The sequence below is a fragment of the Corythoichthys intestinalis genome, chromosome 3 (genome assembly GCF_030265065.1).
Source record: "Corythoichthys intestinalis isolate RoL2023-P3 chromosome 3, ASM3026506v1, whole genome shotgun sequence".
In the NCBI taxonomy this organism is placed as follows: Eukaryota; Metazoa; Chordata; class Actinopteri; order Syngnathiformes; family Syngnathidae; genus Corythoichthys; species Corythoichthys intestinalis.
The window spans coordinates 12,503,177-12,530,468 of record NC_080397.1 but is presented as its reverse complement, the minus strand read 5'-3'; the positions used below and the strand labels follow the sequence as shown (position 1 = coordinate 12,530,468).

The window sequence follows — 27,292 nt, the reverse complement described above, 5'->3', positions numbered from 1 at the left end:
AAAAATACGGTACTCTTTTTAGGTAAATAATTTCAACAAAGTACTGACTCGATGTAAAATCGACTCAAAAAATAGTTTCAATTGATCATTGATTAGTTTTTCATTAGTCAATCAGGGGTGGCAGCCCTAGTTGGCATTTGTAATCACACTTTGAAGACAAACTACAATGTCGCCCGCGACAAAGATGACTTGGACACCCCCAGTTCAAATGGTTTTAACGTCAATCGCTGTCAATGGTGCTGAAGCACTTCCAGCTATCGCCATCCATCTCAGGAAGGCCGCCATTTTTTCCAATCATAAAAATAAATAACATCTAATTGAATCCCCTTTGGAATGGCAATTATAACTTCCCTTTTCCTAGTTTGTCCTTTGTTTGCTACTCCATCGTCAAAGTTTGATGGATCTCAAGAGACTTTCTTCATTCTTTTCCTTGTCTTTCTGTCACATTATCAACACATTCCCTCTCCTCTCCAAAGCTAGCCCCGTATTTGGAATAAAAGAGGCTCGGGCGGGTGAGCTGTGTATCCTGTTTGGAGGTGGATGTCCCCAAGGGGAGACAGGCCTGTCGTTGAATGATCATCCCTTGCTTTAATCAAAACATCTCCCAGAGGGAAGAGCAAGAAAAAATAGTTTCCCCTGGCATTTTTCTGATGTGTATTGTTGAGAGTTAACTTTTTTTTTTTTTTTTTTTTTTAAGTTGAGATAGTGTTGGCTCTAATTTTAAGGTTTCTTGGCAGGGTTTTTTCGCATGGAGCCACAAAATAACACTCTTATGCCTCTTTATTAGCATGACAAATGAGTTAAAATTCAATTTCCGTCTAGAATATAGTGGGGGTAAAGCACAGATTAAACCCAATGCTGCAGCGTCAATAAACGATTCGATTAAATTAAATCAATTTTGATGTTTTCATGGACATATATTCTTTTGGTAATGCTTCATGTCACATTGAGGACATCATCGCACAGGTCTGCCATTTTGTCGAATGTGTGCAAAGGTAAGGGACTGTAAGGCTGAGTGCCAGCAAGTGAGTGGAGCGTACAATTACGTGTAGCTACGTGCTCATCAAGCTGCTGACCTTGCGTGGCCACAGATAATAAGCTTTTATGTTCTATTACATCTCTTTCAATGCGCAGGTGAACCCCTGACACCGATGGGTCATCAGGTCAAAGAAATAATCTCGGTCTGAAAACAGATTACACTCTTCACACACACACACATGCAATTATCAGGACAATCGTAAATTGGGAGAAGGTTTCGCAACTTTGGATGGCTTGAATGTGAAAAAGTGGCTTTTGAGATTTAGTTTCTTTAAAATGATGAAGAGTAGACTAAGAAAAGGTCCCAAAACTGTAGCATGGTGTGTGTCACATTTTCTTCTATTTATTTTGCACTATAATGGGAGCGGCTATTTAGTTTTAGCCATCAGAACAAACTTAACTTTCAAAGGCTGTGATTGAAAAAAAGCCTTGTTTTCCCTGTTGTACTGAACTCATACTGAACCGTGATCAAGGCACGTACCGAACCGTGATTTGTGTGTACATAACACTCCTAATGGTTACCATTTCATACCACCTTTAATTAATAAAGTTTATCAAGATAATGTGGCGCCACACTTTAAAACATTTGTTTCCTGTTAACTTTCTTTTGCTGCTTCAATGAGTTCCAGGCAATTGTCCAGTTCATTTGAGTTCAGTTGTGTGGGCCCAAGATTACTGTGATTTCACAAAAAGAATGTTACAGAGTGTTCAAAGAGCGCTGCAAAATGTAATTACACATGGATTATGTTGTTCATATGGTACAAGATGTAATCCATTTAAAGTGCAGGAGAAATGAGACTGTTGGGAGTTTGCAGTTGCAGCTCCCACAACTAACCATTTGAAAATCGCTACATGAAAGGCAAGGGCAAGGCAAGATATACCGGGGGGAATGGGTGGGACACGTTCCCCTCCTCAACTAAGCTTTCCCCCCCAATAATTCCAATAATTTCCATCTATCCATCCATCCATCCATCCATGCTGCTTTTTCCTCAGGAGGGTTAGGGAGGTGCTGGAACCAATCCCAGCTAACTTTGGCCAATAGGCGGGGTACACCCTGAATTGGTTGCCAGCCAATCGCAGGGCACAATGAGATGTACAACCATTCACGCACACACTCATACCTACGGACAATTTAGAGTGTTATATCAGCCTACCACACATGTTTTTGGGATGTGGGAGGAAACCAGAGTCCCCGGAGAAAACCCACGCAGGCACGGGGAGAATATGCAAACTCCACACAGGACGGCCAAAGCCTGTGATTGATGGCAGGCGTGCTAACCACTTGGCCACGGCCCCCACCCCCCCAAATAATTTGCGACACAATAAGTATTTTTGGAGCTGTAGTCTAAATTTAAAGTAAAATTGATCAAGTTCTCATTTTAGTCACGGAATAATGTACCATTTAAATATTAGAATCTTTCACCCCTTCCTTTTCTGAAAATAGTTTAGCCCACTCCACATGGTAGAGGCTGAACTCTGTATCGTCTGCCTCTGCGTAAGTGTCTGTAGCGCACTGATGCAGGATCGGGTGAGGCATTCACTCACAAATGCACAGTCAAGCAAGTTCTAAAACATCCCATGAAGTAAAACCTCGAGATTCAGACTATCTGCATCATTTCTCCAGCCTTGTTGCAAGTTCTAGTCGCCATTACTGATTGCTGTTAAACAAATCTAATAGTTAATAATAGCTAATCATAAGGTGACAGTCACAGAAAGAGAGGAGCTGCCAGTAATAATTTATTTCTGTCACTTTAAACGGATAACTGTCCGGATATCGATATCAGAAATATTTCAGATTTTAAAGACAATATAGATTTATTTCCAGGAAGAATTTATTATTATCGGTGGTTTTTGTCTCCAATATAGCTATAGTGAATACTAATACAATATAATGAAAGTATATTTTTTTATTATCATAACACTGCAAGAGAGGATTAGAGTGAGTGAGAAACAACAGCATAATATGATACTATTCTTTGAGAAAAAGAGTTATTTACTTATGAGAAATTGATAAACGAACTTAGATTTGGCGTGATAATTAGTTGATTTATTGCATGTTTACATGTTCATTTGATTTCAAACATTTGGTTCTAAATCTGGACTCAGCTAGTGCTAACATACTAGTATCCCTGTTCAAAGATTAATGCAACACAAGATGTTGTAGGCTATAACTCAAACGTTTATCATTGCCCCCTTCAATAATTATTCTCTAAAATCTTTTTATTGCTCCTCCCCCAGCTTTGAAATCTGATCTTCGCTCCTGATGAAATTTGTCTCTTGTGGAGTTTAGTCAATATTTAAACATTAAAAAAATAAATAAAAATAAAAATGCTGTCATTAGTAGTATGTGGACATTTTGAGGCTACTTGAAACATATTTTTATTGGTGTTCTGTAGGTTTTAAGTTTATTCAGCTAATTTTACAAAATTTTAGAGAGGAATGCCTTGCTCGGAAATCAATTGTATATTTTTCAGTAAAAAGCTTTGGTTGCTCACCCCAACTTGCTGTATTCAACATATACTGTAAATACTGCCGAAACACTGCACTAATAGTCGTATAAGCTGCCTAATCATCTGTCACAGTGGGAAAATGGGAAATTAGCCGATAACCGTTTTTTCCCTCCCCCTTCTTCTTATGCTTCTCACTGAGTGGATTTTTATTTTTAGCGATGGACGTTGAAGGGTCTAGCGCTCGGTCGAACTTCATTAGGCCTTCAAATGAGCTTTTAAATACTTGAAATTATTCAAATGTCCCACAGTTTTTATGCTATTAGTCTAATGAACTGGCTGGACACACACAGTTCGGAAAAGTATGAAGATTCTTACAGTTGATTAGGTGAACAGCATATTGAGCGTGTTTTGCCTGTTCTGGGCACAAGTAGACATGTCACGGCTGGCTAGGTGTGAATTGAACGTGGCCGTCTGGATCCAACAGAGTTACCGTGGACTCAAAGTGAGCCACTAATGTTTTTTTTCTGCTTAATTAAGCACCATCTCATCAAGTTTGCTTTACAAGTTCGTCTTGTAATGAGGACTAAGTGATATTTTTGGCTCTCTATACCAATTCAGACCAGACCACTTTGAGAATTTTCATCTTTCCTCTCAATTATATATTTTTTTAGATTTATTTTTACGTTGCCAGAAGCAAAAAAAAATATATTTTTGCAAAATGATTTTAAAGGGTTTAATTAATCCTGCTCTGGAACTAGGGAGCATCCATTGATTAGAGGACGTTAATACCAGACTGGCTGCAGGCCCTGACAAGCCGCGCAAACCACTGCTTCAGACATTAAAAGAGATCATTTCCTATTGGCATTTGCTTAATTCGCACACACCTGCAGAGAGAGTCTTGGCGGCAGAGCGTCCTCAGCTCCAGGCAGTTGGGTTTTTCTCTCTCTTTATAGGAGCAATCGGGCACGATGGTCTGGCGGCGTCGCTCGGCGCAGCCCTCCGTCTGGCAGGGGCAGAAAAGCAGGCGGTGGCTGAACTCAGTGGGGACGCGGTCCAGGAAGAGCCGCAGCGCTTTGTGGCAGCGTTTTTTGCTGCAGGTTTCCCCCTTGTTGGGGTCCTCCTTGCTGCAGGTGGCGATGTAGGCCGAGCGGTGTCTCTTGCAGGTGCCATTTAGATTGCAGGCTTTGGCCGCGTCAAGGCAAGGGTTGCACGTTCGCTCGGCGTCGGCACAGTGGAAACCCTTCGGGGCCACTGTCAGCATCCCTAGGCAAAGAGAGACATATTTTATTAGTTTAACTATTTCAGACGTCCAATCGTGTGGCTTGTTTCATCCTTCTGCTGTGAATTAGAGTTGTCAGATTTTTTTTTAACCAATAATCGATATTCCGGTATTGTCCGACTCCAAAAATCTGATATGATATCGGCCAAATCATTACAAATACAGGTAAGCAAACGTAGGACATGCTAATGCATTGAAATTTCCTACGATGCATTTTGCTGGGCTATTGCACAAATTTTGTATTTTATTGTTTTTCTACTAGGTGACAATTTCTTTCTGGTTACGTGGTATTTATATGTAATGAGTTTATAATACCGTATTTTTCTGACTATAAGTCTCACCTGTGAATACGTTGCACCAGCCCAAAAATGCACAATGAAGAGGAAAAAAAATACATATAAGTCTCACCGGAGTATAAGTCACATTTTCGGGGGAAATTTACTTGATTAAATCCAACACATAGAATAGATATGTCATCTTGAAAGGCAATTTAAGATAAAAATACAATAGAGAACAACATGCTCAATAAGTGTACAGTATGATAATGTTACATGATGCATGAACAATGAAATGTGAACGTGGCCGGTATGTTAACGAAATATGCTATTAAGAGTTATTCACATAACTATAGCATAAAGAACATGCTAACAAGTTTACCAAACCATCAGTGTGACTCCAAAACAACATATGAAATGATATCATAATGTGTTAATAATTTCACACATAAGTCGCTCTTGAGTATAAGTCGCACCTCCAGCCAAACTATTAAAAAAACAGACTTATAGTTCGAAAAATACGGTACATTATTTTTCAGTCATTTATTGTTCATTTAATTTTTACACCGTGAATGCAAATGGTTACGGTGGCCGAGAGGTGTCAGGCGAAATGCAAAGTCCAAACACTTTGCAAATTGGCAAAAGCACGAACCCCAATTGCCACAAGACCGCAGCAAATGGCTCGCTGCACGAATGCAAATTGCCACAACACAATCCCCAATTCCTAAAGCACGATTGCAAATTGGCAAAAGCACGAACACCAATTGCCACAACACGACATCAAATGGCTCGCAGCACGACAGCAAAAGACTCGCAAGACAATTGCAAAGACGACGACGCAGAAGTTAAAAAATAATAATAATAATAAAAAAGACGTCACTTTGTATATTGCTATACATATTATGTTAATGGAGCGTACCAACTCTCTCCCTCTGTTATTTTAATGATGCGTACCAACTCTCTCAATAACAGAGGGGTGTCCTAACAACTAGAACAAACGAATGGCACCAATTCGGAACCATTTTTCTTTTGCAGTAAATGAGGGGCTTAGAGGGACGTCATCACTTGAAATACATACAATATACTAAGTGAGGTCTTTTTTATTATTATTATTATTATTTTTTTAAACTTCTGGGTCATCGTTTTTGCAATTGTCTTGCGAGCCTTTTGCGGTCGTGCTGCGAGCCATTTGCTGCGGTGTTGTGGCAATTGCGGTTCGTGATTTTGCCAATTTGCGATCGCGCTTTAGGAATTGGGGATCGTGTTGTGGCAGTTTGCATTCGTGCTTTTTTTCTTTTACAAAGCGTTTGCAATTGGGGTTCGTGCTTTTTCTATTTGCAAAGTGTTTGGATTTTGCATTTCGCCTGACACCTCTCGGGCACCTTAAATGGTCAGCTCACATAACAATCCCAGGTGACAACTAACGGTCAGTAAGCCTAACTGCTGTGTTAAGATGTTTTTAGTTGACTTCTTTGAACAGAACATACACATTTTGAAGAAAAAATACAGTAAAAGTTTTTAAACAATGAAAAAAATGTTTAAAATTTTAAAAATACGTGGAAAACATTATTGAATATTTGAAAATAACGTTTGATGTGTAGACTTTAAAAACAAATTTTTTCAAATGAGGGCGTGCTTAAAAGGACATATTTTTTACCAAAACATTTGACAATTTCAAAACTGAAATTGTGCTACCATTTTTTTTGCACAAACCCATGTCATTCACTGCCATTGAACGCAATAGACGTCAAATTCATTTCAACTGAGATGGTTGGGATTTAATGATCATGTTTCAGTGCCATTGACGGTCATTGATTTCAATCCATCCATAGAAATCTGTCACACTTAATGGCAGCCAATTAGTTTACCATTATGATTTCATAGAGAAAAGTGGCTCATTATTTATTAGTGAAATCTCTCAGCACACAACCAAATAAGGATATCACCAAAAGTATAAATCGTGAAATAATGATAATTTTGATTTACTTAGTGGAATATCTAGTCCTTTTTAGTCCTGTTTTGAGCAAAAAGCTATTTTTCAGCTGTGCCAATGGCATCAAGGGAATACCAGGTATTAACTGTACAGGCAACCATCTTTAAGAACAGCGTTTCATTGTTCTGGCTTAAACAATATTTTGACTGCATAAATACCGTAGATAATGACACATTATTTGAATCCTTAAAAAATTTTCAACCAATGCAAAAACCTGAAAAACTCAAGGGAAATTTCTGATCAGTCCATCATTCGTCCGGCTCCACTACAGTCTGGTCAATCTCACTTTAGCTGATTATATCATGAATTTCAAGTGGAATTGATCGCACTTCACATGCATAAGCCACAATGCTTGTGATTTTGTCCATCCATTATCTAATTGCGCGATTCTGAGACAGATCATTAAAATCACATTAAACTACTTCAGTGAACATGACGTGCATGTACATGTTTTTAAACTGTGGAAGGAAATTGAAATATTGGGAACCCCGCAGTGAATGCCAGAAATGATTCAAGGTGGATTTTCAATAACAGCATGGTTGACTTGCAGTTAGCACATCTGGCTGACAGTCCTTCCTGTGTCGACTTTGCATGCTCTCCCCATGTTTAAAATGGCTGTTTTAAGGCCCTTCGGCTTGCCAAAAAAAAAAACAAAAAAAAACAACAACAAAAAAAAACAACGCTTTTTTTCAGTTGATTGAAGACTCCAAACCATCCATAATCTTTTTGTATTCTGCAATTGAACGTGGTCACTTCCAGGTATACGTAAAATCAGAAGGCTCCCTGCAACCCTAATGGGCAGGGGCGGAACTAGAAAAATATTGATGGCGTGGCGAGAGGGGCGCAGTATCTTTTTGAAGGTTGCAAATATTTCATGACGATATAATACATCATCGATACTTTTGTCAATGATACGATATTCTGCAACGATTGAAGAGCCTTCGATCGGTTTATTACAAAATTATAAAGACATTTTACACAATCAGTTCCAAGTTACCTAAAGCAATAAAAAATGCAAATCAGTTTTGATGTGTAGAACAAATTTGTTGATGAAACATCAGACTTTTTTTAAAATGGACAAAAATATATTTAACAAAACAGCATATCGAAGTTTGCATTTTGGTCAAATTACATTCAATTGTGCTTAAGAAATCGATATATTGAGCCACCTCCTTTGTTACACCCCTAGAGTCGACATCTGGCAGATGTGTATACATATTGAATTAGAGTTTGTTAAGAAACTGTATGTAGACACAACAAAAAAAGCACACGTTCGTTCCATACAATATTATTATTTTTTTCTTAAATTACTATTATAAGGATCCTCACTGACACCACTAGTTTTGACATCAATTGATGGCAGTAAATGTTAAATTGACTAGAGCTATTATTATTTTTCATCCATGCCGACAAGGGTGGCAACTGGTTTGGCAATTTTTTTCAGGTGGCAGTTGATACCCCAGCTACCCTGGTGGATCCGCCCCTGCCTTTGAGAACAAGCAATAAAGAAACTGGCTAAGATTGTCAGTTTAAATACGTACAATACATGTTTTCCTCCACTGCTACAAAACAAAAGAAAGCCTGTCCAAAACATCTATAATAACAAACAAGAGATACACATCGATACTGGGTCAACATCAACAAATCTATATTGCTCACACGAGGCTTGGCACTAAAGTATGATCAACAAACAAAGCACTGATCCTTGCGGTTCTGGTCAACAGGAAGTTCATTCCTCAATATCATCTGAGATTGTCTCTGAGAGTCACTGGAGAAGCAACTTGCTGTACATCCGTTCCAGCTGAAATATCGATTTCATGTGTGGAAAGCCTTGATTAATTTCATCTACATTTGAAATGAGATGTTCATCAACAACTTATTAAAAAAAAAAAAAAAAAAAAAAAAAACGTACATAAATACTTCAAACACTGTGTATATTTGATCATTTTAAAAAATATTTTCTTTAAGAAAAAACTCTAACCTCAGAAAATTTCATGCCAAGATCCACAAACAAGAGCAGTGGAGAAACTAGAGCAAATGTGAACACTGCCCGGGTGCGATGAGTATAAACAGAAGCCCTCCAAGTGGACCATCCAACAGGGGTGCTAGTGGACAATTATTAATTGGCCTCTCCACACTTTCGCAGGCCCCTCAACACGATCGTCCAGTGTGTGTGGGGTGCAATAGCTTACCGCACGAATGCTATTTTTAGACCATGACGACGCCCTCGCATACAATTCATGTTATTATTGCTTGTTAATCTTTCAAAAAAGAACATGCCCATTAAACACTGCTGCTATGGAACTTGTAGAAATGACTCTAGACATTACGACATATGAAGGACGTTTTCTTCATATGTTTCCCGAAGCCAAAAACTCAGAGGAAAAAATGTGAAAAATGGATCAACATGTGCGCGGACGTCCAATAGACCAGTTTAACACCAGCAAGGTAAAGCCATTCACCTTCAAATGCAGTAAACATTTTTTTGGGGGCCATGGTCCTACAGAGGATGATGAGGTAAGCCATTTTGATATTTTTACTTTTTTTTTTTTTGGCATGGCATTTTTGCGTGCTGCTACTGTCTGTCAATGAATGACCTGAAAAAAATGTAAATGCTATCTGACTGCCACTGTTGTTTCCTTTTCTGTTGTAAAAAAAAACAACTTTAGTAAGGGGAATGTGTAAATAAATTATCAAATTAAGATTTGTTATTAACGAAAAAATTGAAAGTGTTCGTTGGCTGTCACTGACTAGCATTTGCGATCGCAACACAAAAATAGCAATGTAAATTACCCCCAAGAATGGTCAGTGACGTAACACAACAAAAGGATACAATATATTAGAAAGATAGGGCATACGGTGGTAGAGGATAGATTGTTGAAACGGGAGAATGTCATTGTCAGTGGCGTAAGGCAATGCACAAAAGAAAAAGGTGTCGATAAAAAAGCTACCTCTGCATCAGGTTGGCTCTTTTTCAAGTCTTTATCAGCTTTCGGCACTCAAGCCATCTCTTTAACCGAACATTTGTATGTTCTGCCACATCTTTACCAGTGACTTTGGCACCAGGGACATAATTTTCGGACAGAATTGATAGGTTTAGCTCGTTAAACATCTTATTCTACATTAGTGACAAACGTGAGCCTGACCCGCCTAGCAACAATTGCTAACGTCATGAATATTAATGAGCAAAAGTGAAGTGTTGCGTGCGGCACGCCATTAGAATTTTTTTTTGCGTGCCCCTCCCGACAACCGGCCAAGCGACTGGCAGAGATATTTTAACGCTGAAACCCTATATTACAGCTCCGCAGCAAGTTTCACCCCTGGGTTTGAGTGTGTTTTTCTAAGTGGACCAATCATTAGTGTTGAGAAAACAGTGAAACCCCCACTAATTTTACCCGTTTTTTTCCCAAAAGCACAATTCTTTTTGGATGACCCCTTTGACGGAGTTATTGTGAGTTCGGCATAAAAAAAGTTTGAACTAGCACTCCGTTATTAGCCTCTTGTAGCTTTTCATTTAAATGTCCTATGTTGACATGCTAAATGAAGACTCGAGATAACTAAATATCACAGTACTCAAAATACCAGCCTCAAACCCCCATATTTTAATTTTAATCTCCTGCTTTGTTGTCAACCTTTGAATGGTAAACGATTAAACTCCTCGCCGTTTTTCAAGTGTAATGACAGGCCGAAACACTGTAATTAACCCCGATATTTGTAGATAACAGACGATGCCATTAGGTGTGCTGCATCCTAGCACAGGGCAGTCAGAAAAAAAGATACACCTTTTGTACCCCATTCACTTGCATTCAAGCAATATTAGAGAATTTAACCTCCCTCCCCTGTAGATAATGATATTTCGGAGGTCACAGCGCCATGGCGACACCCAGAGAGATTCATCTCTTATTCAACACAACCAATCTCACACTGTGTCTATCAGACAGCCTGCAGCAGGAAGAAGACCATTTGTTTTTGGAGGGGTGCGCCATGGATGCCACATTGTTTCTAAGCGGCGTATCACGCAATATCAATCCCGCAAATGGGGTTACATACAACGCCAGTTCATTGCAACGGGAAAGCGAAAAGGAAGACACTCAAAATTAATTATTTTCTGGTTTCAGATCCAGAGTAGATAAAAACCAACCCTTTTCTCTTGAGAAACTGCAAAAGGGCGTCTGAGTATTTCATCACAGGCAGTGGAACATTGTAAATCTTTCTTTCTATTAACTAACTTTCATTTAGAAGTATCAAGGTTAAATAGAGAAGGTAGTCTAGAGATCCAAAACGTTACAGTATGCGGCTCGCTCTGAGTCACCATTGAGGGCCATTAAACTACTTTGACACCAGGAGACGTCCAATCCATTTGAACTGGGAGGGCTCACAGCAAATGAACATTCTGCTAGCCCTCTCACTTCAAATGGACGTCTATCATCGTCAGTGGCACCCGATGAGTTACAGTAAATCGACTATTTGTCTGACTTTTAGCCTTAACTTCTACATTTGAAAACAAATGACTAAGGCTTGGAAAAAAGTTGGAAAAAATTACCTACCGTAATTTTCGAATTATAAGCCGCTACTTTTTTCCCCTCATTTTGAATCCTGTGGCTTATTTCTTGATTTATTTAAGTATTAGTCATAAGACTGTCATTAGACCGTCATAATTATTACATGACACTGTCATTGCAATTAATGAATGCTTATGACAGATATCAATAAGTGTCATCGGGCAAATGTTGTCAATAACTCCATTAATGTCCCGTCCAGAGACTCGACTCGCTTGAATCAACAAGCTGACTCGAAAAACTGGACTGGTTCCTCTCTGCCAGTGATCCGCTTGGTCGCCTTGGCTTCTCTTGCCATATCCTCATAGAACATCATGGCAATAAAAAAAAATTATCAAATAATCTGCAGATTTGTTTACAGATTTGTTTTGTGGGTGAGCTAGGGGACAATGGTGAAGGCCTTGACTGAGACCTGTGACTCGATCTGTGACTCGACTTGACTCGACTCGACAACCTTTGACTTGATACAGCTCATCTTTACAACCGTGTGACTTGGGTTGACTGGACATTACCTTATGACTCTACTCGACTTGACTCTATATAACCTTGTGACTCAACTCAACTTGACTCGACATAACCTTGTCATAGGCAGAGTTTGACTTTTGGGGCGGGGGGGCACAACATGTTGATGACCCCGAAACGCAGGGTCAGCAATAAAATTAACTTACAAGAATATTCATAAAAATAAGTTGAAGATGAGCATTTTTTGTCTCCCATCATTTTTGAGGGGAATTCTAAATCAGGCTGGACAGCTATAATTTTTGCCAAGATCGTCATCCGTTGAATATGGTACGCCCGCTGGTGGTGGCTCTGTTGAACAATTAGCGTCTTTAGTGGCGCAAATTGAAACTCTGCTCACCATTTGGGCGTCGCTTTCTGGCGTTTCATGGTCCACATTTTCAATCCTTGGTTCTTGCTCAATAGTTGTTGTCGCTTTTGAAAGCTTAGGTTTGAAAAAATTATGTATATCCATCTTGCCTCTTCGGTCCTCAGGTGGTTTTGGCTAACCAAAGCAAATGACCGTCTAAGGTGCTAGTCACATGATCTGTTCGAAAAATAATTTTAACCCATCAAAGACAATATTTTAACGGAGAACTCTTAATTTTAAAATCATATATAGGAAATTCAGTTACATGCAATGAAACTTTTCGGCCACCAGGCGGGGGGGGTTGGGGGGAGCATGCCCTCTGCATATGAACCTCGTGACCCGACTCACCTTGACTTGCCCACAACAGGTAAGACTCGGGGCTTACTTGTGTCTTCGATCATAGTGACTCGTGCAATTGTCTGCTACATAGTACAGTGGTACCTGGACATACGATCGCTTCAACAAACGGTCTTTTCGACATCCGGCATAAAATTTGACTCGTCATTTGTTTCTACATCCGGCGATGTGCTCGAAGTATGATGATTTTTGACAGCGCCGCAGCTTCTTTGTTTTGCCAGAAGACGGACGCACGGCTGATTAACTTGTGAGAGAAATCGACACTGGATCCAAAAAGGTTAGTGCAGGTGGAGAAAAAAAGAAAAGGTGAAGCTTACCATTGAAATGAAATGTAAATGATAGCAAAATATAAGCATGGTCTGTCCATCAATGAACTGGGTCGACAATAGGGCCGTAGGAGGTCGATCTCGGCCGGCGGTTCTCCTCCGTTCACCAGTCTTCATAAGTTAAGGTGACAATTGTTATTGTGGTAACATCGCCAAAGAAATCGCCAGCTTCGCCAGGTTTCTAGTCATTTATTCCATCAACTTGTGCAACACAACATCCTAGTGTCGGCTGTTGACGCCAGCATCAAAACAGATAGTAAAATAGAACAGCACTCTCCGTCACATCAGCCCCGCGGTGCATTCAGGTACAGCAAAAAAAGTGTGCCACATTAGAACCCGATTTGTTACATTATTACAGGTATTATTATTATTACTATTATTATTATTATCATTATTATTATTATTATTATGTTGTTGTTTTTCATTCATAATTTATTTGTTTTGCTCTTTGTAATTGCTATAGACCCTACCCACGTGACGTCACAACTCCGTCCTCCTGACTGGTACCGCCCAATTGTCCGTCAACACATCGTGTTTACCTGTTACGGCTACGTACATTCCTCCTATTTACGGCGTGTTTTTCTGCTCGTTAACATTAATAATCAAAATGGTGAAGGCGTGTGTGGCGGTCGGTTGCAATAACAGAGAAGATAGACGGAGAGACTTGAAGTTCTACCGGATTCCGAGAGACCCGGAGAGGAGAGAGCGAAATGTGCTGCTGCAATTCGACGAGAAAACTGGGCTCCAAACGATTACCACAGATTATGTAGTAGTCATTTTATATCTGGTAAGATGCATTTAATATATATTTAGAGGGTTTTGGGCTGACAACCACAATTAAGATCATTGCTAGGCTAATCGCCGACAACATACACGTACGTATGTAGTGAGAGTGCTATCGCTAAACCATATAAACATTAAAAGCCCTAGCTCCATTGACAAATGACATGAAATACATTAAACTTGACAGTGGATGTTAGCAAGAACAAAAGATTTTGAATTGAAAATTTCGTAACTCACCTTTCCAAGCACAAGATAGATTCCTGCCGAATTTTCGTGGACGAGGACCTGTTTCACCCAACCAGCAACGAAGTATTTATAAGCCTCCAAGCTCTTAAAGTTTTTCAAACTTTCGTGAGAATAGGCTGATTTTGTGTGGACAAGATAGTTGTACATATCAGGGTAGCTAGCAGATGTCAGGCAAATACGGCGGAGACAGCGGGTCGAAAAACATCGATTTAGGCATCAAATATGGATCTGGCGAATGGATAAACTGAAGCTTTTCCACATAACGCCTTTTATGCAACGCATCAAGTGAGTTTACGGCATCCGAAAGCACCGGGTCTTCCATGAAATGCATTATAAGTTGCTCGATCAATTGGGATCATTGATAATACAGACACAAAATGACGGACAAGGGGGCGGAACAATACAGCGATCGCGTGATTTTGTGACGTCGGTGGGTAGGGTCTATTTGCAATAGTAACAGCAGTATTTATTAAGGATTTAGTGAAGGTTTTGGGGCTGTGGAACAAATTAATGGAATTATAATGTATTCTTATGGGAAAATCCTGCTCGACATACGACCATTTCAACTTAGAAACAAGGTCATGGAACGAATTATGTAAGTCCGTATGTAGAGGTACCACTGTACTTTTTCTAATTGATTATTAGTTTGTTTGTATGACAATCCGAATTATGGCAATAAACATGATTGCCATAATTATTACTAATTATTAAAAAAAAAATGAATCATTGCACAGCCCCACTAATTCCACAAAAAGTATTGTCTCATTGACACTACAAGAGCTAGCTGTACTATGCGCTAGCTAGGAAATATGCTGGTTCAGACCTCAGTCACAGGGCAAAGTAGGGTTTAGTAACATCATTTAGATTTAACCTGTACTCAGGGTTTTAGTGCAAATTTCAAGAAAGTTGAACATTCAGCACCAACCTAACTTTGGTATTGTAATAGGAAGAGGTGGGAAGAAAAGAGCAACTTTTTCTCTATTTGCTGCAAGGCAGCTTCATCCAGTACAGTATGTACAGTATGCATTTAGCACATTTCTTACACAAGGTAAACTTAAGTGAAACATTGTGATAAGTTGTACTTGTCATAGTAGTTTTTTTTTCAACTTGAGCAGTGTATTTTTTTTGTATGTACATGCTGTACCTTCAGCAGACAACTAGTAAAAAACGAGGAGAGATTGTTCCACAGACTGTTGGTTCGTCTTCAGGGTGTGTTTCAGCTGCAGGGCTGACTTGTCATTGGGCTGCTTTAACGTGTTGACATGCTCATTTTTGTCAATAAGAGTCAAGTAAGTTAAGTTTAGAGAAACTGAGTGTGAAGAGTAACAGCTTCTCAAACTTGCTGTTCCAAGTTCGTACCCTGGCTGTCTGAGCTCTATATGTACTGTCGACATATACTATACTGGACAGTGCTAACACTGTATTTAAAAAAAATAAAAATAAAAATAAAAAAAATAAAAAATGTTCTACTAGTCAATGCTCACTAAGGATTTTAAGTAGACATACAGTACTTCAAATTCTTTAGTTCTCAAAAGTAACTTATTCAGACTATTCATAACTTATTTAGTCAAGTTAATGTCGTGAAATTCCTTAAATGAGTTTAATTAATTTGCATGATCAAGTGTGTAGGTCATACTTAAATTTCTGAGTAAAATGAATGAGGACATTACATTACATTAAACTCAAATTCAGTTTACTTCAAACATTGAGTTCCGCATACTCAACTGGGGTCCATTTTACGTATTGTATTGTGTTTACGATACTTTTTGTTTGTTTGTTTGTTTGTTTTCCATCAAACTTTAACATTGCTTGAAATTCCAAGTTCATTTTTTAAACTGTGCAGTAAGAATACATATGCTGGAAAGTGTTGGTTCAAATCTGGTGATGGAAACAAATTCAAAATAAGCTAGGACTGCCTGGCTCGCTCTCAAAATGTTTCATCAGCCCACAGATACTGAAAAGCACTACTGGAAAGCACGCATGCCTTTTTCTGGCTAACAAGTGACCTACAGGCAATAATAAATCAAAGATTAGTTAATGGAATTAATCGGTGCTGAGACAAAAAACTTAAAAATTCAGTTTCCAAAGATCACTGCTTATACTGTACAGTAGAATATACCTATCAATCTTCATCATGATCCATCTATTAATAACTGAGGTGTAGGAATTTTAGTGAGTGTCCTCTCTAAGAAGAAGAAGAAGAACAACAACAAAAGCACAACAGTGGTTAGAGAAACAGACTAGAATTGCGAGGGTTTCGAGAGCACATTTTGAGGCTCTTGGTCTTGTTTCGCGTTTTGGTCTCAGATAGTGTGTATTATAACATTAACTGATACAGTTGTTTCCTCAGATTCCTGATCAAGAAATCTTCCAAAAGTTCCATCCCTAGTCCAGTCAAAAGGCAAACAAAATAAGGTAATCAGACAGTATATGACACCCAAAAAGTATCGGGGAGGGGGGGGGGGGCAGAGAGAAGCCAGGCTGAGTGAGGTGCGCCCACGGGGGACAGTGGTCCAGCTGGACGAAAGCTTTCCAGGGCCCTTGTCCAGTTACATTGATGAATTGCGGCTCCTAAATCTCCACTGACCATCTGCAGGCTCTAATGTTGGCCACTGGGGGTCCAGGAGGAGACGGATGAACTACAAAGATTATTCCGGGTTGAAGCCGCTTCAACTTGTTTTTCTTCCGCGACTACCGCTGACTGCCGAGCCCAGATTGAATTTGGTGCTCAAATGAAAAAAATGTCCTGGGGTGAACATAAGACACAAAGCTCACTTCCTGGCAGTGTTGTGGCTTCGCACACTCCCAAATACACACGCAGGATGCACTGGAAACAACAGGAGGGAAAAGGGAAGGAAGCAAAGACTGCATATGGGAGGGGAAAAGTGCAGTATTGTGTTACTAATTGATTTTCTGAGTGCATTTCAAAGAAGGTTTGTTTTGCTCTAGCGCAAGAGGGAAGCGGTTGATAAGCTAATGATAAAAGACATATAAAATGGAAAAAGCTTTCAGTAGGAAGATGGTGGTTGGTCATGACAGATGAGGAATGTGATGAGAGGATTGCCACTTAGGCGCACACACATGGTGGGGAGAGCGTTCAATTAATCCCGACTAATTCAGGAAAGATGTGCGACTCCTGCTCCTAGTAATTAACCCGGCCCATCAGCAGTGCAATCAACAGCTCTCATCGCTACACTCTACACATACCTATTAACTTACCTAGCTGGCAGCGCTACTAAACATTAGTCAGAAAGTGTGTGAAGCTGCCGGAATAAATGAACGGCAGCTTGACGTGCTGAATCGTTAATGAATGCTCTCATTACTCCTCCATACAAAAAAGCCTCCATAACCATTTCTAGGGCACTCATTTGAAAAGCAACCATATGCTCAAGCTATACCTAAAAGCGATCAGCTTCTCAGATATACAGTGATAAACCGCAAAGTAATGTCAACACTCCCCATTTTTAATATTTCTTTGTGTATACAGGTAGTCCCCGTGTTACAACGAACCTGACTAATGTGATTTTGACTTTCCGACGCCTGAGTCTCGCCTGCCGTTTTGTCTCTAGTGTTTTTTCTAAAGTCACGTAACAGTGTCTCCTCCGCCAACACCACGCATTGATGGTGAGTACCGTGTTTTATTTGTCATTTAATGTCGTTTAATTTCGTTTCATTTAATGCTTGATTTCTAATTGCTATACATATCTGGTATTTCAACATTTTATTTTAGTGCGGTCCACTTTCCTTTTTTGCTCTCTGATTTGTTTGGCGTCACACCAGAGCTACTTTCTGTTCGTTTTGAGCTTTGCTTTCAAGTTGGGAAGTGGGGGTGGATTCCATTTAACATTTCAAGAAGGCAGAGGAACGGTAAAAGGCATAGGCATGGCGATGTAACCACATTAGCTCGCCATTAGCATTGGAATTCCAGGTTGTTGTTTTTTTACTATAATGAAAGACCAGAAGGGCGTCAGATGACCCCGATACCAAACTGACTACTTGGATTTGTCAAACAATAGACCACTCAAACAAGCAATCAAGCAGACAAACCCCTCCGCACTCTCCTGTGGAGTCCCTGCCTAGGTGTGAAGGCGGGAGGGGGTTCACTCTGGATAGCTGCAATTAGCATCTTGAATATTTGCAAATCCAGGGCTCCCTTGGCTTTGTCAAACACAGAGGAACACGGAGATGGCCAGTCACCGTTCTACAATGTGATTGACATGGCATCACTGAATGCATATGTGTTGTATCAGGCATGCACCGGAAAGCAAGAGAGACGTGTGGACTTCTTGGTGGGTCTTGCAAAGGAATTGGTTCACTCTCATGTGTGCGCAAAGAAGGTGCAGAAGGAAATATTGCTTCAGCAACAACCTCCAACACCTAGCCCCGGGAAAAGGGCGAAGTATCATATGTCACCACATAAAAATGTTTTGTTTTGTTTTTTATTACACCATCCCTTGTATATACTTTCTTTTGTTGTCTTTTTCACATATGTTTCTTTATTGAATAAAAAGCTTTTTTTTATTATTATTATTATTATTATTTTTTTTTTTGCAAAAAATGACTTGTGTTGTGCATCATCAGCAATATGACAATTATAGCTCCCTACACAAAAGAAACAGTGCAACTAAATTAGGGCTGGAGCTATCGAATATTTTAGTAATCGAGTAATCAACTGAAAATTCTATCGATTAATGGAGTAATCGGATAAAACTTTTTTTTTTTTTTTTTTTTTTTTTTTAAGTAAAGAGCAATTATAAATATACATGACAAAAAAAAAGACATTTAATCCAATATTGAACCATTTTCAGTCAATCAATGTCTTTATTTTCGATGTACATTGTTGAAAACAGCCAACAATTGCATCTCAGATGTGACTAGAAAAAAAAAATCACTGCTTTCACTCAAAAATCTTCTAGATCTTATATAAAACAAAAAAACAAAAAAACATATTTCTTACCTAAAAATGTAATTACGCTTGATAACACACAACACTTGAAAGCTACGTGTTTTCCCCACGTGTTTCAATTTAATTTCCATTTGTTTCAAGCTATTTTTAAGTTCTTGTTAAGTTTTAGGTTTGTCTAAACTGTAAGTACTGATAAGATTTTGAGTTTTTGCTGTGTTCAAAAGAAATGTATGATACCTGCTGTATTGGAGCACATTAGGGACCAGTGCTACTTGGTGTTTTATTCAGCAATGACTACTGAGCTAAAACTGACAGTTAGCTTTATTATATTTTTATTTTACACCCTCATCACTCTACTGCGCTGTGTTTTCACAGATTAAATAAAGGCTGTATGTTAGACACATTAGCCACGCATCGTCAGTGGTCATAATCAATAGAAACCTAGCCCTCCGAAGGGCTAACGTTACGTGAGCGAGTGACAGTAACCTTATATTTATTAGCGATGAGAAGTCTACTGCTTAAGGATGGCGGCTGTTTACCAACGCTGCCCAGACGTGGCCGAGTCTGTCATCTCGCATCTAGTCCTAAATGCATGCGATATCTATGAGACGCATCGGACACTACCTGCTACCACACTAGCATCATGCGGGCGTAGTTTTTAGCAACGTCGGCGTAGTTTGTAGCGGCTGTCGGCTGCAGTAAGTTTTTATTTATTTATTTATTTATTTTTAATTGCGTCTTCCTCTACACACGTGATGTCAGTGCATTGTTGTCCCGCATTAAAAGTAGTCCGTGCAAAACGTGATGCTTAGAGCTGGCAAAATTAAATGATTCCTCGAGGTGAATAAAATTACTCGAAACAGTTTTTAAACTCGAGTTACTCGAGTTGCTCGAGTATTCGTTTCAGCTCTAAACTAAATATTCAGAGAGATTGAGACAGATGTTCTTTCTCAATGCTGTAATGTCAGACAGTCCTCCACAACAAATCCCCAGCGAAAAAAGTGCTCTGATATCTTCCCAATTTTGTCAAATCGTACACAATTCGATCACATTAGACAACCATACTGAGCAGTTACCAAAAACCAAAACATACTGAAAAGGTTGTCCCCCTGATTGCGGCCTGAGCAGTCCACTGTCTGACAAAGCCAAGGCAGCCCTGCCCTGCAAACACTCAAGATGCTAATTGGAACAATCCAATCCTGTGGTTTTGCAAGTGTGAATGGGATTGACTAATGAGGACCTAAATGCTCACAAAATATGTGCTGATTAGAGTAGGATGACTCTTCTCTGGTAACAAAAGTGATTTGTATCAACTGATTCACTGTTGGTGTTAGACCGCTAGCTTTATTGAGCAATGTTCGGTTTCAACGCTGGACCGGTGCCACTAATAGCTGCCATTTTCCTTGATGAACTGACCAAGATTTTGACCTTATTTCCCTCGGTATTATTGTGCAGCTATTTTTTTGTGTATATATAATACCAATAAGTGTATATACTGTAAAACCCTATAAATACATATGTGATCATTAGAACATCATAAGAATAGTTTGCGAATAAAAATAATATACTCTAAATAACATCCACAAAATAATGTATAAATAGTATAAATAATACGTACTGTACATTCATTCTCTCACATGTCAGCCAATCAGCTTGGGAGATTTCCGAGTCTTGATGATCTCTTAGTGGGGAATGCTGGCCAGTGAGTCACAGCCTTGAGTTGTGTGGGTTCTCCCTGCCTTCTGCTAGCATGGGCAACTTTCGCGCCATATTTTCTCAATTTTGAATTTTTGATGACTGTTTTTTTCTCAATTTTGAATTTTTGATTAATATTTTTTCTCAATTTGAATTTTTGATGAATATTCCTTTTTTTTCAATCTTAATTACACGGGAGATGCAAAGGTTGAACGGCAAAGTATCGAGGGATCACTGTGTCATTTTTTCGAAGTCTACTTATTTCTTCAGGTTTGGCTTTAGTGCGAGTTCTTACATTTCTATGCCCCCCAAAAATGCATCACTGGGTCCACTAGCGAGTGTGACAGTGCACAAATCTATACTGTTTCAAATGTCCACAAAATATTAAATACCGGGTGATCAATGTGATATTTTGAGCATAAGATACAAAATTTGGGTGCAATTTTGGAAGTCAAGACAGGTATCAACACCCAAACGCATCAATAATAGTCTAATTTACAGTGAGTAGCGGGAAAATTAATTACCTCCACCAGTAAGCGAAACCCATGGAAGGTGTAGTTTATGTGTTCGCTTCCGTATGTCTGTTTGTCTGTATGTTTGCGTACAACTCAAGAACGAATTAAAGAATTTCTATCAAACTTGCAGGATATGTTTGTTTTATGAAATGGAAGACGTGACTAAAATTTTGGGGTGATAAGACCAAAGGCCAGAGAGATCAGAAAAGGAATTTCATAATAACATAAATAACGGTTTAGCTTATTTAACGCAAATTCACAGGATAGGTCATATAATAAGAGAGGCTCAAAGGTTACAGAGGTCAAAAATGGCCGCTTAGTTAGAGCTTGTCAGGAGCGAAACTTAAGGTGACCGCGCCCGCCCGGGCCTCTAACGTCCCTGGTTTGTGGGCATAAAGTAGGTGTTGTTAGGAAAGGGGAGGGTCAAACAAGAATGTAAGATGATGCGCGGAGCTGTAATATAGTGTTTAAGTGTTATAATATCTCTGCCAGCCGCTTGGCCAGTTGACTGGAGGGGCCTGCAAAAGTGTGGAGGGGCCAGCGAATAATTGTCCACTAGCACCCCAGCTACCACCCCATTGGCTGCTTCTAGTTCTATATATATTTATAACATTAGAAATTCAGAATATAAGTACCGTATTTTCCGCACTAAAAGGCCTTCAGTTTTCTCAAAAGCCGATAATGTGCCTTATAATCCGATACCTTATATATGGATCAATATCAGTTAATCATGGCATGACATTCCCTTTAAGGTAGCTTCATCAGGTGGATGCATAATGCAACCCCAACAACTACTATGACTGCGCATTGTAATGCAGTGCGCCTTATACAGGTAGTCCCCTGGTTACGACGGACCCAACTTTCGCGATTTTACTTTACAGCGCCTGAGTCTCGTTGTTTTATTTATTTATTTTTTTAATGTTGACTTTTGTTTTATGATGCATGCTTTTATTTCGGCACAGGAAGTGTAGAACAGGAAGCGAGGGCATGTACAAACGCACCGCTAACCCCTCACATGCACAAACAGCGGAGCTGAGTGACAGAGGTGACAGCCTGAACGCACATTTGTTGCTCGTGAAGCATCCAAAGGTGACGGCTGTATATAACCCCTTTTGAACTGTTTATTGTGTGTTTTCAATTGTGGTCGGATACGTTTTTGATGATGTGTGGACGTTAACTGATACATGCAAATTGTTTGTTATTGCTGTATCAGCAGCTACTTGTAAACTGCTGTTATTGAAGATGAGACTGATTTAATTTCATTTTATTTTAGTTTCATTCTGCAAGTGTTGATGTCATGAGCAGCTGAATAAAGTCAGCAAACCACGCGGACGTCCGACATTGTAATTTCGGAGCTTAGCTCACCGTCTGGCTATTTATACATGTTTTATATATATATGTTATATATATATATATATATATATATATATATATGTATATATGTATATATTTATATATATGTTTTATATTTATATATATACGTTTTATTATACGTGTTTTGGATATATATGGCGGAAAACACTCAGGTGACTTGGCGTTCCGCTCCGAGACCCCAAATTTGGCCAAATTTCAAAATTGTCCGATATGCATGTGTGATATTTCTTTGGAAAGCTTAAAATCTCAATTTTCTGGGGGAAGAAAATTTTTGAACAGGAGGGCATTTAAAAAAAAATGTAAACAGCAAAACCCTAACTGGAGGTGAGAGCATGAATGAGCACAATTAAAGATGCCATGATTTTAACAAGATAGTAACACGTACTTACCTTGTTTCGATCCAAAAACTCCATGTAGGATGTATCACCAAGTGTCAAGACAAAGCTGTGAATGGCCACAGCCGGATTTTTGGGGGATTTTATGTGTGAAATATGGTAATATAACAAGGGTCGCGATGCCAAAATCGCAGACATCAAGGAGTGGTTGAGATTTTCTTTCAATATATTTACCCTTTTAAACGTTTTTTCCAATTTTTCTTTGTTTGGATCGATTATTTATCGTATAACATATCAGGGAAAATGCGACAGTAACAAAAAAAAAAATACAGTTAAGCGATAGTTATGAGGTACATATCCGAGACTTATTTCCAGACACCATTTTTTTCATTGTGACATTTGTTTAAAAGTTTAAAATATGCGAATGAATAATTTAGGGCTGTCAAAATTATCATGTTAACGGGCGGTAATTATTTTTTTTAATTAATCACATTAAAATGTTTGACGCAATTAACGCACATGTCCCGCTCAGACAGATTTAAATGACAGTACAGTAAAATGCCCACTTGTTAATTGTGTTTTATGGAGTTTTGCCGCCCTCTGCTGGCGCTTGGGTGCGACTGATTTTATAGGCTTCAGCACCCATGAACATTGTGTAAGTAATTATTGACATCAACAATGGCGGGCTACTAGTTTATTTTTTTATTCAAAATTTTACAAATTTTATTAAAACGAAAACATTAGGAGGGGTTTTAATATAAAATTTCTATAACTTGTACTAACATTTATCTTTTAAGAACTACAAGTCTTTCTATCCATGGATCGCTTTAACAGAATGTTAATAATGTTAATGCCATCTTGTTATAATAAACAAATACAGTCCTTATGTACCGTATGTTGAATGTATATATCCATCTTGTGTCTTATCTTTCCATTCCAACAATAATTTACAGAAAAATATGGCATATTTTATAGATGGTTTGAATTGCGATTAATTGCGATTAATTAAGATTAGTTAATTTTTAAGCTGTAATTAACTTGATTAAGAATGTTAATTGTTTGACAGCCCTAGAATAATTTTTTAAAGTCGTTTTTTTAAACGATATATTAGACATCGATTAATGATTCGAAGCTAAAAATGAGAGACATTTTGAATAATGAGTATAATGACTTACCTTGTTTTTATGGCTGGGTTGAAACGAAAGCGGCTGTGCGACGTCTGTTAACGGGGGTTTCCAGGGTAAAACGGACAAATTAAAAATAGTTTGGGGGTTTAATGCGCCATAAATCTCCTATGGCAGCATATAGATATATTGTTCTATCAAACACAACAGTTCTTTTGGCTTAAAATACAGCAGTTTATTTTAAACAGGGGTGCAAGAGCAGAAACTGCTTTTCCAGTCTTGTCTGTGTTTTCCGCCATATATATATATTTTAAATTACCGGGTTACATCGCCAGCACAGGAATGGAATGCGTTCGTAAAAAGGGGACTACCTGTATATGAAAACAGTTTTCAAATAGGCTATTAATTGAAGGTGCGCCTTATATTCTAATGCGCCTTATAGTGCGGAAAATACGGTACACCTTTTTTTGCAAATTCAACTATGAAATGGAAACAAGACCGTTGGAAATCAATTTTTAAAAATTCACACGAGTTCTAAATGCAAGTCAACACATCGGAGTAGGCTTTGAAAGCCTTCAGTGTTGGCCACTGTTGTAATGCTTGTATTAACTTTGCTCAAAAGGCAATGTGTGATTAGCAATGTTTATTACTGTTTATTCAAGGCTCTGGTCGTTTTGACTCTAACTAGGATTTTAATGGGCATCATGCCAGCATAGTGGAAATCAGCCTCATTTGCACACTCGGGGAGAGAAAGCAAGACATGTAGAACAGTTTTGAATGTGACCGGAGAGCTCTATAGGGATAGAGAAGCGGGGCAGCTGAAAATAAAGCAAGATAACAGTGAACTCTACTCAAGAGGAGGTGGAGAAAATGTACACTATCTGGAATTTGATGTTTTTCCTTCCACACCATTTCCCAAAGAGAACAATCTTCTTTCCCAAGTAATTGCTTTCCGTCAGCCTAATTTGAATTGTGCATTTCATATATCATCCCTTACTCAAGGGACGCAGCGCCGCCGAGGGGGAGGGCTTCATCCCAAGTTTGGAAAGAGGCTTTCAGTTATGTGTATGTTCTCAGTAATTAGGAAAGGTGCCAAAGTTTGGATTTAATATGGCCCTGGGTGAGTGTGAGAGAGCTTGTTAGGGAAGTCTTTAGTCCGGACCCTGAGGAGCATGTCAAGCATGGCTGTGTCAAAGGGCTCATCAGTCATTAGCGATGTACTCGCCCTTGCAGCGGGGTCCGCATTAGGCACAAAGAGGGGTTACAATATCAGCCTCAGATGGCAAATCTTTCAAACAGGCATCCTCACAGGAAGAGTTCAAGAGCAAGGACCAGCTGAACTGTACCTCAGAGCAGGAAATGATTGCCATCCACGTCTGATGAGAACATTTTCAAGTGTGAGTGCGTGCAGAGCGGCGGGGGGGCACGGCTGAGCTAGATGGAATTTAAATTCATTGTAAGCACACTTGACAACACTCACACTATTTAGAAGCATCAGTAGTCTTCTAACATTCGCATCTGCCAAAGCGCTTCTGTTTCCTTTGTGTGGCGTCAAAACGTCTAGTGTCCCGTTTTTTTTTTGTTCTTGTTTTTGTTGTTTTTTAATCAGAGACTTTCAACAAATACCCTTAAAGGAACATAAAGCAGCTACTGTAAATGACTTCATGTGAAAGACATTTGCTCAAAGTATTTAAGCATGCAAATGTCCAATTTCTTAGAAGCATGGCCATTTTGTATCAACAGTTACACCCACGCACATACACACTGATAGACCTGAGCACAGGTGCATGGGAGTCTGAGTATTGGTGATGTCACGAGAAGCGGGGAGGGCCATCGAGGATACTCGCATTTGATTGGCTAAAATAGTATCGGCATTGATAAAATGTCTGCACCCATGTAAGACGGCTACTTCCGGGAAATACCGGCTACTCTACATGTTTTTCTCCACTATTAAACATCAGAAAAATGCTTTCTGCATTCTACATTCTTTCTGCTGGAATGCACAAGATAAAAGTGTCTGTGTACTTCTATGTTTACATCTTTTTACACTTTTATACACTTTAACACTTCAACTGTTGTGTGTTCCAATACAGTGGTACCACTACTTGCGAAATTAATTGCTTCTGGGAGTAGTTTCGTAAACTGAAAATTTCATAGAGATGCGTGTTCCAAGTAAATGCCCTAATCTGTTGCAAGCCCCCCCCAAATTCAGACTTAAATCTTTTAAAAAGTATAAAAATGCATTAAAATATGAACAATGAGAGTTGTGCATAATGTAAAAAAACAAAGAATGAAGAATAAAAGTTAATACACTCCCGCAAAGCAGTCAGAACAACAATACCTGAGGAGAGAATGAAGAGGACACTGGGATACACACATACACATACAGTAGAGGTCCCTCTTAGCCAAATGGATCCCAGGAAGATGCTTGGCAATAGTCAATGGCAAAGCAGCTATAATTATGTTTCGCTCAGTAAACGCTGAGAGCTGCGAGTAGCAGACCATGCTGTATTTTTGCCATTCGTATCCTGAAATTTCTTGGTAACAAAAGGCATTATTTTCCCCATTGAGACGTCTTGTAACTTGAAAATTCCGTATGTAGAGACGTTCGTAAGTAGAAGTACCACTGAATGACACATCAAAAAATGAAACTATGACACATCAAAAAATGAAAATGAAATTTTTGGGGGGAGTTTGATGAACACCAGTCTCTCTGCTGGGATGCACATGCACATGCATTGCCTTTATCATGCATCCCTTTATATTAATCTGCTTATGTGCAAGTATTTCTATTGTAACATCTTTTTATATTTTGTCATTGACTTCATAATATATTGACGGGACACGGGGCACGGGGCCGATTAATAGGGGGCCTATTTCCGTCAAAGCTAACCGAGTGGAAACACGAAGAGCTTTTTACGTTAAAAATTCTTGTGAATAAATGCTTAAATCCCTTAATTCTTTATAGATAAGGAAATAAAACAGTCTTGATTCTTGGTTAAAAGCAAAAGAAAACGGGCAGTTAGCATTTTTTTACGTAAAGATGTTGAATGTGCTGCTAGTCTTTAAGCCACTGTGGCGCCGCCTTATCACCACAAAGAGCTTTTTACGTTGAAAAATATTTTTAATAAATACTTAAATCCCTGAATTTTTTATAGATATGGACGTA

General features: G+C 38.9%; 1 protein-coding gene across 1 annotated transcript in view; it reads right to left on the bottom strand.

Moving 5' to 3' along the window:
- Positions 1-27,292, bottom strand: part of LOC130913080 (GDNF family receptor alpha-2-like) — a 180,389-nt gene that overhangs the window by 91,748 nt on the left and 61,349 nt on the right. The window contains exon 4 of the mRNA XM_057831387.1: positions 4,373-4,751. Within this exon, the coding sequence (XP_057687370.1) occupies positions 4,373-4,751 (379 nt within the window). The remainder of the gene's footprint in view (positions 1-4,372; positions 4,752-27,292) is intronic.